Source organism: Chiloscyllium plagiosum, unplaced genomic scaffold (genome assembly GCF_037043375.1).
Source record: "Chiloscyllium plagiosum isolate Xiang-an unplaced genomic scaffold, Cpla_swu_hap1 HiC_scaffold_44, whole genome shotgun sequence".
NCBI classification, from domain to species: Eukaryota; Metazoa; Chordata; class Chondrichthyes; order Orectolobiformes; family Hemiscylliidae; genus Chiloscyllium; species Chiloscyllium plagiosum.
The window spans coordinates 14,178,899-14,196,059 of NW_028270182.1; the positions used below are offsets into that span (position 1 = coordinate 14,178,899).

The 17,161-nt window shown below is 42.5% G+C and overlaps 1 protein-coding gene across 1 annotated transcript; it reads right to left on the reverse strand.

The window, feature by feature from the left end:
- Positions 1-11,405: 11,405 nt before the first annotated feature.
- On the reverse strand, positions 11,406-16,692 carry LOC148136929 (putative G protein-coupled receptor 139). Its single transcript, XM_087982863.1, has 2 exons — positions 16,623-16,692; positions 11,406-12,316 (listed from the first exon to the last, which is right to left on the reverse strand). Exons 1-2 carry the CDS (start codon positions 16,690-16,692, stop codon positions 11,406-11,408), a joined length of 981 nt encoding a protein of 326 aa, XP_087838989.1.
- Between the last annotated feature and the right edge of the window lie 469 nt (positions 16,693-17,161).

Sequence of the window (17,161 nt, forward strand, 5' to 3'; positions counted from 1 at the left end):
TGATGGTCAATACTGTGACAGTGCCTCTGTAATAATGTCATGATTGAGGCAGTGCCACACACTGGAGAGTCAGTATTAAGGTGCAGCATTGCAGTTGTATCAGAGGGTCATAACTGAAGGAGTTTCTCATTGTCAGAGGGTGAGCATTGAGGCATTGAAGCACTGTCAGAGCACCATTACGCTGGCGTTGCAGCAGTGGGAGGCAATCCCAACGAGCTGACCCAATAACAAGATAGCCTTCCCTCAGCACTGACCCTGTAATCAAGTAGCACTCTGAATTCTGACAGCTGCATAATGATGCACTGCCTCAGTATTCACCCTCTGACAATAATGCACTCTCACAGTTTGGACCCTTTGATAATGAGGCACTCCATCAGTACTGACCCTCTGATATAGCTGCAATACGTTCGTACTGAACTTACATTTGTTTATCACCCTCTCCAATGTGACTCTCGGAGAATAAGGCACCGACCCTCTGATATAGCTACAATACCTCAGTACTGACCTTACAATTATTTAGCACCCTTTCAATTCTGACCCTCTTAGAATGAGACACTGCCTCAGTATTGACCATCTCTGACTCACGCACTCCCTCAGACCTGACACTCTGACAAAGAGGCATGGCCTCAGAACTGATCCTGTGACAATCAGGCACTGCCTCAGAACTGACGCTGTGACAACGTGGCACTGCCTCAGAACTGACCTTCTGGCAACGTGGCACTGCCTCAGAACTGATCCTTCAACAATGCTGCAGTTCTGTAGTACTTACCCTCTGAAAATAATGCATTCCTACAGTTCTGTTCCTCTGACAGTGGCTAGTCGCAGCATTGAGAGGATGCTGCATTTCAGAGACTGAGTACTGAGGGAGTGCTGCACTGTCAGAGAGTCAGCACTGTGAGAGTGCTGTACTTTTTGAGAGTCAGTAGTGAGGGTGCCGCACTGTCAGAGGGTCAATACTGAGGCAATGCCTCATTGCATGGTGATCAGAACTGAGGGTGGGTTGACATTTAGAGGGTCAGTACTGATCGTGGAGCACAGTGAGAGAGCCACTACTGTGGGAGCCCTCACGATCAGACGTTCAATACTGAGGGAGTGCCTCATTTTCAGAGAATCTGTTGTGAGACAGTACCTTACTGTAATGGGGTCAGAAGTGAAAGAAAGCTACACAATTAAAGAATCAGTACTGAGCTATTGCAGCATTGTCAGAGGATCAATTCTGACCCTGTAGCTGATACCTAGAGGCTCAGTGTTGGGGCAGTGCCCTATTATCAGAGAGTCAGTCCTGACAGAAGATCTCATTATTAGAGGGTCAGTCATTATGGAGTGCCTCATTGAAGGGATGTAAAGTTGAAATTGAAATGAGGAATTAAGAGGGCTAAAAGGGATCCTTAGTGAGCACGGTTAATGAAAACCCCAAAGCCTCTTATCCATATATAAGGAGCAAGAGGGTAACCAGGGAAAGCGTTGGCCCACTCAAGGACAAAGGAGCAAAGATATGTGTGGAATCAGGGAAAATGGGTGAGATTCTTAATGTGGACTTTGCATCGGTATTCACCGAAGAGAGGGACACGGTGAATGTTGAGGTTAGGGATAGATCTTTAATTATTCTCGTCAAGTTGGCATAAGGAGTAAGAAAGTGTTGGGTATTCGAAAAGGCATTAAGGTCGATAGGTCCCCGTGTCCGGATGGGATCTGTCCAAGGTTACTGAGGGAAGTGAGAGAGGAGATAATTGGAGCTTTAACAGATATCTCTGCAGCATCCTTGAACAAGGGGGAGGTCCCAGAGGACTTGAGAGTTGCTAATGATGTCCCCTTGTTTAAGAAGGGTAGCAGGGATAATCCAGGTAATTACAAACCTGTGAGACTGACGTCAGTTGTAGGGAAGCTACTGGAGAAGATACTAAGGGATAGGATATATATCCGTTTGGAAGAAAATGAGCTTATCAATGATAGGCAGCATGGTTTTGTGCAGGGAAGGTCATGTCTACACCGTGGGTGGCACGGTGGCACAGTGGTTAGCAAAGAGAATCCAAAGAGATTCCATAAATGCATTAAGTTCAAAGAGGTAGCTAAGGAGAGAATAGAACCACTTAAGGATCAGCAAAGCAGCCTACGTGTGGAACTGTAGGAGATGAAGGAGATACTAAACACGTATTTTGCCTCAGTGTTTACAGTGGAAAAGGACCCTTACAATGAGGCACTCTGACCCCTTACGATTAGGCACTGTCTCAGAATGGACCCTGTGACAATGAGGCACTGCCTCAGTACTGACCATCTGATACAAGGCCCTCCCACAGAACTGACCCTCTGACAGTGCAGCACTACTTTAGGACTGACCTTTTGAATGGTTGGCACTCCCTCAATTCTGATGCCCTCATTGTAAGGCAGTGTTTCAAATTTGACCCTTCAGCAATAACACATTCCCAAATATCTGGCCCTCTGACAGAGCTATAATACCTCCATCCTCACCTTCTAATCATGTAGCTCTCCTTCAATCCTGATGGCATGACATTGAGGTACAACCTCAGAATGAATTCTCTGACAAAGTGACACGCACTTCAGAATGAATCTCTGACAATAAGGCACTCCCCAAATCTTGACCCTCTGATAATGAGCCCTCCATCAGAATGGACCTTCTGACAATGAGGCAGTCCCTCAGTACCGACTCTCTGATAGAGCTACAATACCCTAGTACTGACCACCTAATTGTGAGGCACACCTCAAAGAGAACAAAGAACAAAGAACCTCATTGGACAGGAACAAGCCCTTCGGCCTTCCAAGCCTGGGTCAATCCAGATCCTCTATCTGAACCTGTCATCTATTTTCTAAGGGTCTGTATCCCTTTGCTCCCTGCCCATTCATGTATCTGTCTAGAAACATCTTAAATGATGCTATCATTCCTTCCCCTACAACCTCTGCTGGCAATGCATTCCAGGCACCCACCACCCTCTGTGTGAAGAACTTTCCACTTATATCTCCCCTAAACCTTTCCCCTTTCAGTTTGAACGTGTGACCCCTAGTAATTAAGTCCCCCACTCTGGGAAAAAGCTTCTTGCTATCCACCCTGTCTACACCGTGGGTGGCACCGTGTCTTCACCATCCAATTTACCCATGCTGACACCTCATGGACCTTGGAGCGGGTACACCAAGCTCCTTTTGTTCCTCAGTACTCCCCTCGGATCTAACATTCATTTGGCCCCTCCAGCCTGTTTGACCATTCAAGAAGAACATGGCGATCTGAAATTCCTCATGTCCACGTTCCAGCCATTTCCCTGTAACTCTTGATTCCCTGACAGATCAAGCATCTATCTCTGATGAAGATAAACTCAAAATGTCAGCCTGCCCTCTCTCCATGGATTCTGCCTGACCCGCTGTGATTTCCTGCATTTTTGTTTTCAGTCCAGCATCTGCAGTAATTAGTTCCGATAAGGATCTATCTCTCTCAGTCTTAAATATCCGGACTCTGCTCCCACAGCTCTCACTATGGCTGTGCCATCCTATTCATTCCGTGTAAAACTAACTTTAGTTTCTCAATTTTTACCTCAGCTTGGCATGTACTACCAACATTTGCAATTTTAGACCACAATCAGCACTTGCCTTATTACAATTCTTCAATTTGTATAACGATCAACATTATATGTCAGCAGCCAATCCGTTATTGTTATATTTTCTTTGACACTCTTAACTAAGTCATTAACTGTTAACTTAACAGTTCAATTTTAGTTTTATTTGTTTTATAATATTCCTTATTCTAAGTTCAATTGTCAAATTTATTTTGTACATGGGATGCAGGGATCTCTGACGAAAACAGCACTCATGGCCCATCCCTCACATCCCCAGTGAAGACGGTGGTGTGCTGATCAGATTCACTGCTGTTTCTGCATTTACCTGCATGCACTTTGTATTATTCACTCGCGGGACGTGGGCATCACTGGTCCGGTATTTATTGCCTGTTCCCAGTTGCTCATCATAAAGTGTGGTGGCAATCTGCCTTCTTGAAACATTGTAGCCCGTGTGGAATTGGTAGCCCCACAATATTGATATGGAAGGATTTCCAGGATCTTAGCTGAAACATGTGTTGCTGGAAAAGCGCAGCAGGTCAGGCAGCATCCAAGGAGCAGGAGAATCGACGCTTCGGGCATAAGCCTTTCTTCAGGATCTTAACCCACTGACACTGAAGGAACAGCAGGATGGTGAATGACTTTGAGGTGAACATGCAGGGCTTGGTGTTCTCATATATGTGTTGCTCTTATCCTTCTGGATGGTCGAGGTTGTGGCTTTGGAAACTGCTGACCAAGGACCTTTGGTGACTTTGTACAGTGCATTTTGTAGATGGTACACACTGCCGGAACTGAGCAACACTGGTGGAGACAGTGGATATATGTGAATTTGGTGCCAATGAAACGGGCTGATTTGTCCTGGATGGAATGGAACGTCTTGAGTCTTGTTACAGCTGCATGCATTCAGGCAAGTGAGAAGCATTCTATCACTCTCTTGACTTGTGCTTTGTAGATGGTGGATAGGCTTTAGGGAGTCAGGAGGTGAGTTAGTTGTAGCAGCATTCTCAGCTTCTAAGATGTTTTTGGATCCATAGTATTTTTTGAGGGGGGGGGATTTTTGCGAAGTTCTGTATCTCAGGGTGATGCATATGGTTAGCTGCCCGAGCTACCAAGGTTACCAAGCAGCCATTTCATTACCATTCTGGGTGACATCATCAATGCGACTTCTGTGAAGTGCTGTTGTTCTGTCCCCCTTGGTTTTAACGTGTGTCCGTTCTGTTAGGGTGAGTGTCACTTCAGGGTCTTCTTTGTAGCTGCTTGTAAACTGGGTCTATCTGTATGTGCTTGTTAATGGCCCTTTTGGCTGAAACATCAGGCTAATTACATCAATCCATTCAAGGTGGCTAAAAATATAAGTGATGTAAATGTCAAGTGCTGTGCTCTACAAGAAGGTGATGAGAAGATAAAACCTATTGGATCTTTTTCTGGACAATTGAATGATCCCCAGCAGAAATACTCCACAATGACCTGGAGCTTGCTTTTGGCATTACAGCTTTCAACATTTATATTTTCATCAATATTTCTGAGATAATTGTATACGCTGATTATAACTTATTAAAGTTTTTGGAAATATTTAAGGACAAAACTTCCAGACTATTTAGATGGGACTTATTACTGTAGCCATTCAATTGAAACTTATACCTGTGGAAGGACGAGAGTTGCTGATGCATTACTGTTAATTCGATGAAGAAAGGTAGAGGAGTTCAGTGTCAGGAAAGAATTGACTGTTTTGCTGTGTATTAGTGATTATTTGCATGCTTAGATTCAATATAATGTATATTTATTGTAGTGGTCTAATAGAGTAAGACTAATGGGCTTTTGAAAATGATGCTTTCTTTGTATATTAATGGCTTATTTCTTCTATGAGGCGGGGGTAATAATGCGATGGCTTTAAGAGGTATATTTTGCCCTTTTTTAATGAAGAAAGTTTGAGACAGAGCTGAAAAGTGGGCTGCTCAAAATAAACAGCTTGTGAGGCCTTGAGGATTGGGTGGGCTCAAGCTCCCACAGAACCAGGATTTTTAGTTTTAGCTTTCTGCATATTGCTGGGGTCTTGAAGCGGGATGTGGAAGCTCTGATTCCTCTCTCAGTTACAGCTAAGAGCTGGGATTTCCTGCTACTGCAAGAATTGTGTGTGTGAGACAACCTATTTTACTGAAGTTGACTTTACTGAGGGTGTGTTTATGGAATGTTAATATAGTGGAACAGTTAATTAGTGGTTAATATATATATTTGTTTGTTAAGCATTTTGATAGAGTTACTGCTGAGCTAATTCTTTTCTTTTTTTTTGTCTGTATTTTAACTGTTTTGTGAAAATAAACTATGTTTTCCTGAAAAGCGAGTAGTTTGACCAATTGAATGGCATCTGGAATGCAACCCCTTACACTTATCTCTAAAATAAAAAAAGTTAGCGTCCAGGCTATCCTCTTCATATATTTTGGGGGGTTTTGGTTTGGTCTGGAACACAGGATCTGCCCATAGTAGACTGGGAAGGGCTGCTTATGGGTAAGTCTACAGTGGAACGATAGGTTATCATTCACAAAGGAGCTGGAGAATATACAGATCCAACATTTACCCTTTAGTCATCATGGCTTTCTCAGAGGGAAGTGCAGCATAAGAAATCTGTCAGAATATTTTGGAAATGTGATCAAGTGTTTGGATGAAGAAAGTTTAGTTGAAGTACCTTATATCGACTGTAGCAAAGCTTTTGTCAAGATACCACATGGGAGACAGATTGAGAAGGTTCAAGCACATGGAATAGAGAGAAAATTGGTGAGATGGCTTAGTAATGGTACACAAAGGTTGCGGTAGAATGACTGGTTGAGTGACTGGAGGCCAGTGTCCAGTGGTGCTCCACAAGTATCAGTACTGAGACCCTGACTGTTTGTTATGAACAGAAATGCTATAGAGGGATCATTGAGCAAATTTGCAGACAACACCAAGACTGGGGTAGTATGGTTAATAGTGAAGAAGATGGTTGTAGATTATAGGAAGATATGGCTGGGTTGGTCAGATGGGCAGACAAATGTCAGATTGTATTTAGAACAAGAACAAGTGGATGAGTGGAGTACCTCGGGAGTCGGTGCTGGGCCTATTACTGTTTGTTATCTATAACAATGATTTGAATGAGAATGTACAAGGCAAGACTGATAAGTTTGGCTAACACTAAAATAAGCAGTATCATGGACAGTGAGGAAGGTTCTCAGAAATTGCAGCACAACCTCGATCAGCTGGGGAAATGGGCCGAGAAATGGCAAATGGAGTTTAATATAGATAAGTGTGAGGTCTTTCATTTTGGCAAGTCAAATCAAGGTAGGAGTTTCATGGTGAACGGTTGGGCCTTCAGAAAAGAAATGGAACAGAGGGACCTTGGAGTTCAGGTGCACAGTTCTCTGACAGTGGAATCACAGGTAGACAGGGCAGTGAAGAAGGCTTTTGGCACACTCTCAGGGAAATGACTATCGAATTAAGAAAGTTTTGTTACAGTTGTACAGGACATTGGTGAGGCCGCATTTAGAGTACCGTGTTCGGTTTTAGTCACCTTGCTCTGATAGAGTTACTGCTGAGCTAATTCTTTTCTTATTTTATTTTGTCTGTATTTTAACTGTTTTGTGAAAATAAACTATGTTTTTCTGAAAAGCGAGGAGTTTGACCAATTGAATGGCATCTGGAATGCAATCCCTCACATTTATCTCTAAAATAAAAAAAAGTTAGCGTCCAGGCTATCCTCTTCATATATTTTGAGGGGTTTTGGTCTGGTCTGGAACACAGGATCTGCCCATAGTAGACTGGGAAGGGCTGTTTATGGGTAAGTCTACAGTGGAGCGATGGGTTATCATTCACAAAGGATGTTATTAAAGTGCAAAGAATGTGGAAGAAATATAGAAGAATGTTGCTGGACTCAATGGTCTGATGTATAGGGAGAGGTTGAACAAGCTATGGCCATTTTTTTGTGCAAAGTAGTAGACAAAGGGGAAACTTTAATAGAGGTGTAAAAGATTATGAGAGGCATGGATAAGGTGAACGCACTCCATCTTTTTCCCAGCGCTGTGAAATCAAGGACATCAATTTAATGTTATTGAGGAAAGGTTAAAAGGGAACCTGAAGGGCAACTTTTTTACACAGAGAGTGATACGCATGTGCAATGAGCTGCCAGTGGCAATGGTTGACATGTGTACATTGACAAATACATGGCTAGGAAAGGATTAGAAGCATACGGGCCAAGTGCAGGGAAATGGGGTTAGCGTGTATGTACATTTTGTTTGGCATGGACCAGTTTGGGCCGACGGGCCTGTCTCCGTGCTGTAGGACGCTATGACACTGTGACTCTACCAAAGAACAATACAGCACAGGAACAGACCTTTCAGCCCGCCAAGCCTGCACTGATACATTTTGCCCTTCCAAACTAAAGCTGTGTTCACTCACAGAATCCGTAGCCCTCTATTCCCTTCCTATTCATATGAAAGTGTTTCTTGAATGGTGCTATCATGTCTGCTTCCACCACCACCTCTGGCAGCATGTTGCAGGCACTTACCACCCTTTTTGAGACAAACTTGCTTTGCACATTTTTTGCAAACATTCTTCCTTGCACCTTGAACCTGTGACCCCGAGTAATTGTCCCCTCCTTTCTGCGCAAATGCCTCATACTTTCCCCTGTAGCCATTCACAATCTTAGAAACTTCTATCAGGTCGCCCCTCAATCTCCTACATTCCAGTAAAAATAAACCCAGTCTGACCAATCTTTCTTAAAAGCTAAAACCTCCAGATCAGGCAACATCCTTTCCTCTACCCTCCCCAAAGCATCCACATCCTTCCCATAATGTGGTGACCAGAACAGTATGCAATATTCCAAGTGTGACATAACACAAGTTCTCCGAAGTGCAGCAAAACTTGTTGATCGTTTGACTCAATACCCCTTCCAATGAAGGCAAGCATTCCATAGGCCGTTTTTACTACCTTATCTAACTGCACTGTCACCTTCAGTGATCTATGGGTCTGCACACTCAGATCCCTCTGTGTTTCATTGCACACCCAGATCCCTCTACATACCAAATTAAAATCCAGATAAGTTAGGGTGATGCACTTGGAAGAAGAAATACGGCGAGGGGGTATTTAACGAATGGTAGGTACTGGATAGCTGAGAGGAACAGAGGCATCTAGGGGCAATTATTCACAGATCCCTGCCGCCGCAGAACACATGAATAGGGTAGTTAAGAAGGAATGTGGGACACTTGCTTTCATCAGTAATGGCACAGAGTATATGAGCAAGGAAGTAATGTTGGAGCTTTACAGAATTTTGGTTACACCACAGCTGGAGTACAGTGTGCAGTTCTGGTCATCTCACTACAGGGTAGGATGTGACAGCACTTGAGAGGTTACAGAGAAGCTTCACCAGGATGTTGTTTGGGATGGAGATATTACGCTATAAGGAGAGGCTAGATAGGCTTGGATTGTTTTCATCAAAACAGAGAAGACTGGGGGTGTGTGGGGGTATGATTGAGGTGTATAAGATTATGAGGGGGATAGACATAGGGAGTGACCATTTTAGGTGTTATTGATTGAAACAAAGTTGCAAGGTAACGCTGGTGAGGTATTTGCATCACTATCAGAGGAGTTATCTGGGGCGAATCACAAGGTAAAACATGCCATTTAAGTGCTTATGGACTGTACCAGAAGCCTACAGGCAATGTTTCAGGAATCTGTGGTGGAACCAGGTTAAATGTACACAGATTTTGAAAGCATCAAAGAAATGTGTTACTATAGATGGATAAGGGCTTTGAAAACCAATCCAAAATATGACTGACGTTCTTAGAGAAACAACTATTTTAGAGGAGTTCAAAAATTCATTTCCTGAAGTAGTGAGAACTCACGTGAAAGAGCAGAGAGTGAAGACAGCAGGATTAACAACAGAAATGGTAGCTGATTATGAGTTAGTTCAGAAATCAAAGTTTGGCTTTTAACATCAATTCCAATCTGTGTGGGATAGAAACTGGAGAAAAGAGAAATCCTCAAATAGTAAGGGAAAAGGTGATCTCATTAATGATCTTCAAGATAGTTTACCACAGGGTAAGATGGAAACTTATGAGAGGGAAAGAGAAATAAAAAATCTTAAGTGTTCTCACTGTAATGAAGTTTACCACCTGAAGTCACAGTGCTGGTGGTTAAGCACTGGGAAGACAGTTCCGGGCAAACAGGGTAAGCAAGTGAGTCTTGTTGAAGTGCTAAAGAAAGCACAGTGGACAGTGGAAAGCTGCAAAAGGATATACAGTCAGAGGCTGGTTGAGAAGAAAGAGCCAAATCTCCTTAAATAATTGACTTGCTTGAGCAAGGTTTACTCATGTATGCCAGGAGGAGTTCTTATAGAAATCTGGATTTTAAGAAATATCAGGAGTAAATCAATTGACAAGAGAAATATAGTTCATGAGGAGTACGGCCAAAATATGATGGCAATGTGTGCAGTTCATGTTGAGAAGTGCATTGTTCCATTCTTTCAATTGAGATTGGAGAGTCTGGTGAAAATTTGTTAAGTGGCGAAATGATAGAAACATTCCCCATTTCAGGAACGCAGTTTATCCTTGGGAATGAGATAGTTGGATCACAGGTGGGAATGGTGCCGACCATGGTTGAAAGGCCAGTGGAACATCCGGCAACTGAGGTGTTTCAGGAAGAACATCCTGGGATTTTTCCTGACTGCGTGGAGCAAGGTCAGGTGTTACAGGAAGTATACCTGGGATTTTTCCTGACTGTGTTATAACAAGGTCACAAAGGCCCAGGTGGAAACATGATGATTGTCATTGTCACCCAGCTGAGGAAGGGGAAAGTGAGATTGTATCCCTGTGATTGAGGTTGTCTTGTCACCCAGCAGGGGAGAGGAAAGTGAGATTGTATCCTTGTGATTGTGGTTATATTGTCACTCAGCGGGGGAGAGGAAAATGAGATTGTATCCCTGTGATTGAGGTTATATTGTCACCCAGCTGAGGGAGGGGAAAGTGAGATTGTATCCCTGTGATTGAGGTTGTATTGTCACCCAGCTGAAGGAGGGGGGAGTGAGATTGTATCCCTGTGATTGAGTTTATATTGTCACCCAGCGGGGGAGAGGAAAGTGAGATTGTATCCCTGTGATTGAGGTTATATTGTCACCCAGCTGAGGGAGGGGAAAGTGAGATTGTATCCCTGTGATTGAGGTTGTATTGTCACCCAGCTGAAGGAGGGGGGAGTGAGATTGTATCCCTGTGATTGAGTTTATATTGTCACCCAGCGGGGGAGAGGAAAGTGAGATTGTATCCCTGTGATTGAGGTTGTATTGTCACCCAGCTGAGGGAGGGGAAAGTGAGATTGTATCCCTGTGATTGAGGTTGTATTGTCACCCAGCTGAAGGGGGGGGGAGTGAGATTGTATCCCTGTGATTGAGTTTATATTGTCACCCAGCGGGGGAGAGGAAAGTGAGATTGTATCCCTGTGATTGAAGTTGTATTGTCACCCAGCTGAAGGAGGGGAGAGTGAGATTGTATCCCTGTGATTGAGGTTGTATTGTCATCCAGCTGAGGGAGGGGAGAGTGAGATTGTATCCCTGTGATTGAGGTTGTATTGTCACCCAGCTGAAGGAGGGGAGAGTGAGATTGTATCCCTGTGATTGAGGTTCTATTGTCACTCAGCGGGGGAGGTGAAGATTAAATTGTGTGTGTATCTGTGTGTCTTTAGAGTTAAACCCTGAATGAGATTGTGTATGTAAGTACAAACCTTCTTAAGTTGTACATATGTAAATCAGGCCGCTTTAGACAACACAGTCTCTTTATTGTGCCAGGTACAAGATTATATGACTCATCTTTATTAGTTTATTTTTCATCAAAAGTTAAAAATCTTCGCAACAAAGTTGATGGAAAATTTAATGCCACTTCTTAACTCATTTCTGAACTTACTCTGGGTGCCTGCATAAATAAATGGGTTTATGCAGGAACTTAAAATCTGAAGCATATAGCCACTTTCTTCCAGATTGAAATTGGACTCTTTATAATTGAAACCAGAGAAATAAGTCACTTTTGCAATTCGGACGTAGAGAAATGTTAAAACATAGAGCATCCATAACAGGAGGAAACTGCCTGAGATACAGAAGAGCAGGATGATGGACTTTCTCCGGTTCCTGACCTCCATGTCATTCTGATTTTCCGCCTGTTTACCAACAAGGAGTCTTTTGCGAGTTCGCACGGCCTTTAGAATTTGTCTGACAGTCACAACATTGAGCAATAAAAGCAAAACAAATGGGAGACAAGGTGTTGAAATGCGATAGATCCAATCAAATGCAGCCCATGCAGGTGAGGTATAAAATATAGACTTAATTTTGCAATGCCATGGTATATTACCAATTGTATATAATGGTTCATGTATGAAATACCAGAATGTATTTTTGATACAGCTCATTCCACAAACTGCCCCTATAACTACAGCTGCTATTTTCTCTGTGCAATATCTTGTCTTCAATTTCAGGCAAGAAATGGCTACAAACCTATCAATAGTGAATGCGACAGTTGCCCAGACAGAACAATCTCTGCTTCCAGCCATTAGAACAAAATTAACATTACAGACTGGGGTGATGTACATGACGCTGAATGGGAAATAAATGCCAACAATACGGTTCAATATTACAGCTGTAATAATGACCAGCAAGTCTGTTACTGCCATGAATACGAGGTAGTAAGTGATACATCTGGTGAGACCGCATCTTCCTCTTGATAGGATCACAATCACTGCCACGTTAGCTGCAATATGGAAAAGAAGTACAATCCAGAAGATGAGGGAAATGGAGTAATGAGACAGAAAGCACGAACTGCACCAGAATACTTGACTGCCTTAACAAAGTTTTGTTTTCAAATTTTGTGTGAACTTTTCAGATCTGGCACTTGATGCTGAAACCAATTTTCTCTTTTGTCATCAGTAATTTTTCAGTCAAAACATTAAACCAGACACAAAAGCATACTGTATAGTTATCAAAATGTAAAATAATATAATATTATTCATATTGTATGTGAAGATTATGGAGAAGAAAGTAAGGGCATTGCAGCAATTAAGTCAGAATTATCATCGTTAAAAGAACATTAACTTAGTATTTAAAATGTAGTAAAATCATTTAAAATTGAATCTGACAATTTCACTCACACCAATTAAATTGCGATATTATTATTCACATTATTTAGTCTGTTAAACAGAAATGTATCACACAATTGGGTAAGATTATGGTTTTCTGAGTTTGCATTGGTACTGTTGGTGAATACTGAAGATCAATTTTCACCAATACCTTTGATTCCCAGCTGTAATGTTCAGTTAGATGCAGTAACATGCAGGTTATGAGGTTTTGTTCAGATAGGGGTTGGTTCACTCAGTTGGTTGGTTGACTGGGATGCAGTGCCATTTAATGGTAATAGTGTGGGTTCAATGCTGCACTGGCTGAGGTTACCATGGAGGTCGCTCCTTATCAACATCTCCCCTTCCCTGAAGTATGATGGCCCCCAGGATAAACAACCACCAATCATTTCTCTGTAATGAGGGAGCAGCATTATGATCTAGGTGGGAAATGGCAACTTTAGTGTTAATTCACTCAGATAAAGACATACCATGTAAGCAGCACTCCCACTGGAGTTGCACAGCAGAATCAGGATAAGATATTTCCTCAAGGAGAAAGTGAGGTCTGCATATGCTGGAGATCAGAGCTGGAAATGTGTTGCTGGAAAAGCGCAGCAGGTCAGGCAGCATCCAGGGAACAGGAGAATCGACGTTTCGGGCATTAGCCCTTCTTCAGGAATGAGGAAAGTTTGTCCAGCAGGCTAAGATAAAAGATGGGGAGGAGGGACTTAGGGGAGGGGCGTCAGAAATGTGATAGGTGGAAAGAGGTCAAGGTGAGGGTGATAGGTCAGACTGGGGTGGGGGCGGAGAGGTCGGGAAGAAGATTGCAGGTTAGGAAGGCGGTGCTAAATTTGATGGATTTGACTGAGACAGGCTGGGGGGAGGGGAAATGAGGAAACTGGTGAAATCCGAGTTCATCCTTTGTGGTTGGAGGGTTCCTAGCCGGAAGATGAGGTGTTCTTCCTCCAACCGTCGTTTCGCTGTGGTCTGACGATGGAGGAGTCCAAAGACCTGCATATCCTTGGTGGAGTGGGAGGGGGAATTGAAATGTTGAGCTACAGGGTGGTTGGGTTGGTTGGTCCGGGTGTCCCAGAGGTGTTCTCTGAAACGCTCCGCAAGTAGGCGGCCTGTCTCCCCAATATAGAGGAGGCCACATCTATATTGGGGAGACAGGCCGCCTACTTGCGGAGCGTTTCAGAGAACACCTCTGGGACACATTTCTGACGCCCCTTCCCCAAGTCCCTCCTCCCTATCTTTTATCTTAGCCTGCTGGACAAACTTTCCTCATTCCTGAAGAAGGGCTAATGCCCGAAACGTCGATTCTCCTGTTCCCTGGATGCTGCCTGACCTGCTGCGCTTTTCCAGCAACACATTTCCAGCTAAGATATTTCCTCAGTCAATCATGCAAATTGAACAACTACCTTTGAATACATGAAGGAAAGATGCCACATTACTATAGCTTCTTCAGAAAAGATTGAGGCAGGAAAATCCAGAGCATTGCCTCAATGTGACCTCAGCATCTTCACTGAGCAACTACCAGTCACAGGTCATTTTGAAGATCAAGCTGACACTGAATCACAAATGGAGTTAGAGACTGAGAATGGAAACCCAGCAGTTTGTGGCATGGAGAGAGCAAAATACCTATGAAGAAAGTGATCAGACACAATGCATTTTCACCATATGCACGCACTTACTTTTAAAAAATTGTTACAAAACAACATCAGTTTGCTGGAGTCATTTGTTAGATACAGCCGAGAAATTTTAACCACTGAATATTGTGACTTCATCTGAGGCATTTGATATTGCATGGATAATACTGATCGTAACATCAAGATACAGCTACCCTTTCATTGCAGCAAACTAATAACAATACAATCAATACATTCAATACCTTTCCAGTCTAATCCAGCACGTAAGCTTGTCACAAAAGGCAGAAGATTTCTAGAGGTTCTGAGGACAATTTTCTTTCACCAGAGGGTAGTAAGGTCTGGAATGTTCTGCCTGTGAGCATCGCCGAGATGGCAAACCTCACACCATTCAAACAAACGATGTGGATGAGCCTTATGATGGTATAACGTTCAAGGCTATGGGCTTGAAAGTGAGATGAATGTAGATTTAGAATAACCTTTGTTGGTGCAGACTCAATGGGCCTCTTCTACAGTAGAGTTATATTATAAAATCAACACGTGCATTTGAGAAACTTACATTTTACCACACTTTTCCTATACATTGGTGGAATGTAGGTATCAGTGGTTGGACCAGCTTATATTGTCTCTCGCTAGTTTTCCTTAGAATTGTCTTTGGAGTTTCTCATGTGCATCTCTGACATGCTCTGCCCACCTTACCCCTCATCCCCCTCAGCCCCACCCTCCAAATCCTGGTCGGGGTGTCTTCAGCTGACTGGGTGCTAACTGTTGGGAGTCGTATAAGGCCAGCCGTTCTCTTACAGTCTCTCTGCATTGAAGACACTACTTGCGAACTCAATTATCAATTGACCAGTTTTTCTTTCCCATGAAAGTGTTCAACAATCTATTTGATGACTTGTCAGTCTATTGTTATGCATCAGAAATGACCCCCTAAATTACTTGTAGAAGATAGCCTGGACCCCAACTCTTAGTTTAAAGGTAGATATGAAGTGTATATTCCTATCGCTCTGCCTGATTGTCATGACAGCACAGCACTGACATTGACTTTATAAACATCATCTATCACTCTTGGTCATCTGAGGAGACTTACCTAATACATTGGTGTGAGTGGAGTACAGGATTTTGATGTCTCAGCCTTTGATCTCTGCCTATAAACCCTGTGTTGCTGTTGGACTATAACCTGGTGTCGTGTGAATTTTGACTTTGTCCATCCCAGTTCAACAACGGCACCTCCACATCATAGATGCAATTTGACTGGTTAAACTACTCGACATTAAGCAAAAGATTATTCGTTTAAAATGAATAGTTAAAATACAAACAGAAGAAAGTGGAATTTTGAGTACTTTAGCTGCATTGGTAAACCTAACTGAACAAAAACTACAGTACTTATTCCTAATGAACAATTCCAATGTAGTGACATCCCATAAACACGCCCCTTGGCAAAAAGGCAAATTCAGACAGTCTTTAATGCAGTTCTCAAATCCAGGAAGAAAAACAAAATTACCAAAAAGTTCAGAGAGAATAGCAGTGAGGAGACATTCACTGAAGCTCCCAAATCCTTTTACACCCCAATAACTTCTGCTGCTTAAAGCTGCTAGGAAGCCTGGTCTGTGAGAGCGGGTCACACCCAATTCAGGCTGCTTCTATTGTTCCAACTTTTAAAAAAAACCAAGGCCTCACAAGTTCTTTATTTAAGTCTTGTCTGTAGCAAGTTTGCGTCTTTTGCATTACAATTCCTCTTCAAAAAAAAGGACAACATTACCTCTTAAAGTGACAGCATCATCTCACTACATTACAGGTGACACAAATACACATTTTCTTGTAGCTGGTCGCTATCATTCACTCAAATTGATGGCTCAAACCCTGGAACAATATCCGCAGTATGACTCTCAAGGACGATAAAGGAAACATTTGAAGGAATGACTTCATGCATAAATTCAAACAAATTGCAAAATTGAATAGAACTTACATAATTCACTGTTAGAAATATTATATTACATGATATTTTAAAGGAAACACTGTTAAAGGCGGCAAATTGTTATGCATGAGCCAATAAAATATTCAGTTAAAGGCGAGGAATGATAGAATAGCCAAAGCAATAATATTGTCAAAAAGTAGAATTATCGCTAAAGAGATACATTAACGTGTCCAAAGCAAATATCTTTCCAGTAACGACATTATAATGAACACTGAAAGGGAAGAAGTTACACAAAACAAACGAATGATCACAGCAACTTTGTTTTGTGGCAGCTAAAATCAAAATGACTTCCAAAACATACAACAAATTCCAATCCAGTACCTGGCACCCCGATAGCTGCAAGGATGGGATAATAAATGGCAAAGAGCAGACCTTTCGGTGCACTGTGCATTTCGGTAAGATTCACTACTCCACACGAAGTGGGCGAGACATTTATACCTGACGTGAGGCTCCCATGGGTTTGAGTTTGGAAATTAATGGTGAAATTGCAACAACAGAGAAGAAGTTGTTTTGAAATGTCTGTGGCTTGATGTCATCTGAACGAAAGGAGAAATGCGAAAGACCCCTTTCTGTTAACAATCATGTATCCTGAGAAAACGTATTTGGTAATAAAAGAAATTGAGTTATTACTTACAGCAAACACAGATAATGCTGGAGAAACTCAGCAAGTCTGCTAGCATTTGGAGAGAGAGATTGTGTTTTGAGTCTGGTGTGACACTTTTTCAGAAATGAGTTAGTTGTCAAAACAACTTCGATGAGTTACTGCAGTGCATCTGTTGGATGGTACACACTGCTGTCACTCTGTACGGAGTCTAGTTAGGCGGCAGAGAGACCGAAAGTATTTAGTTAGAAGATAATTA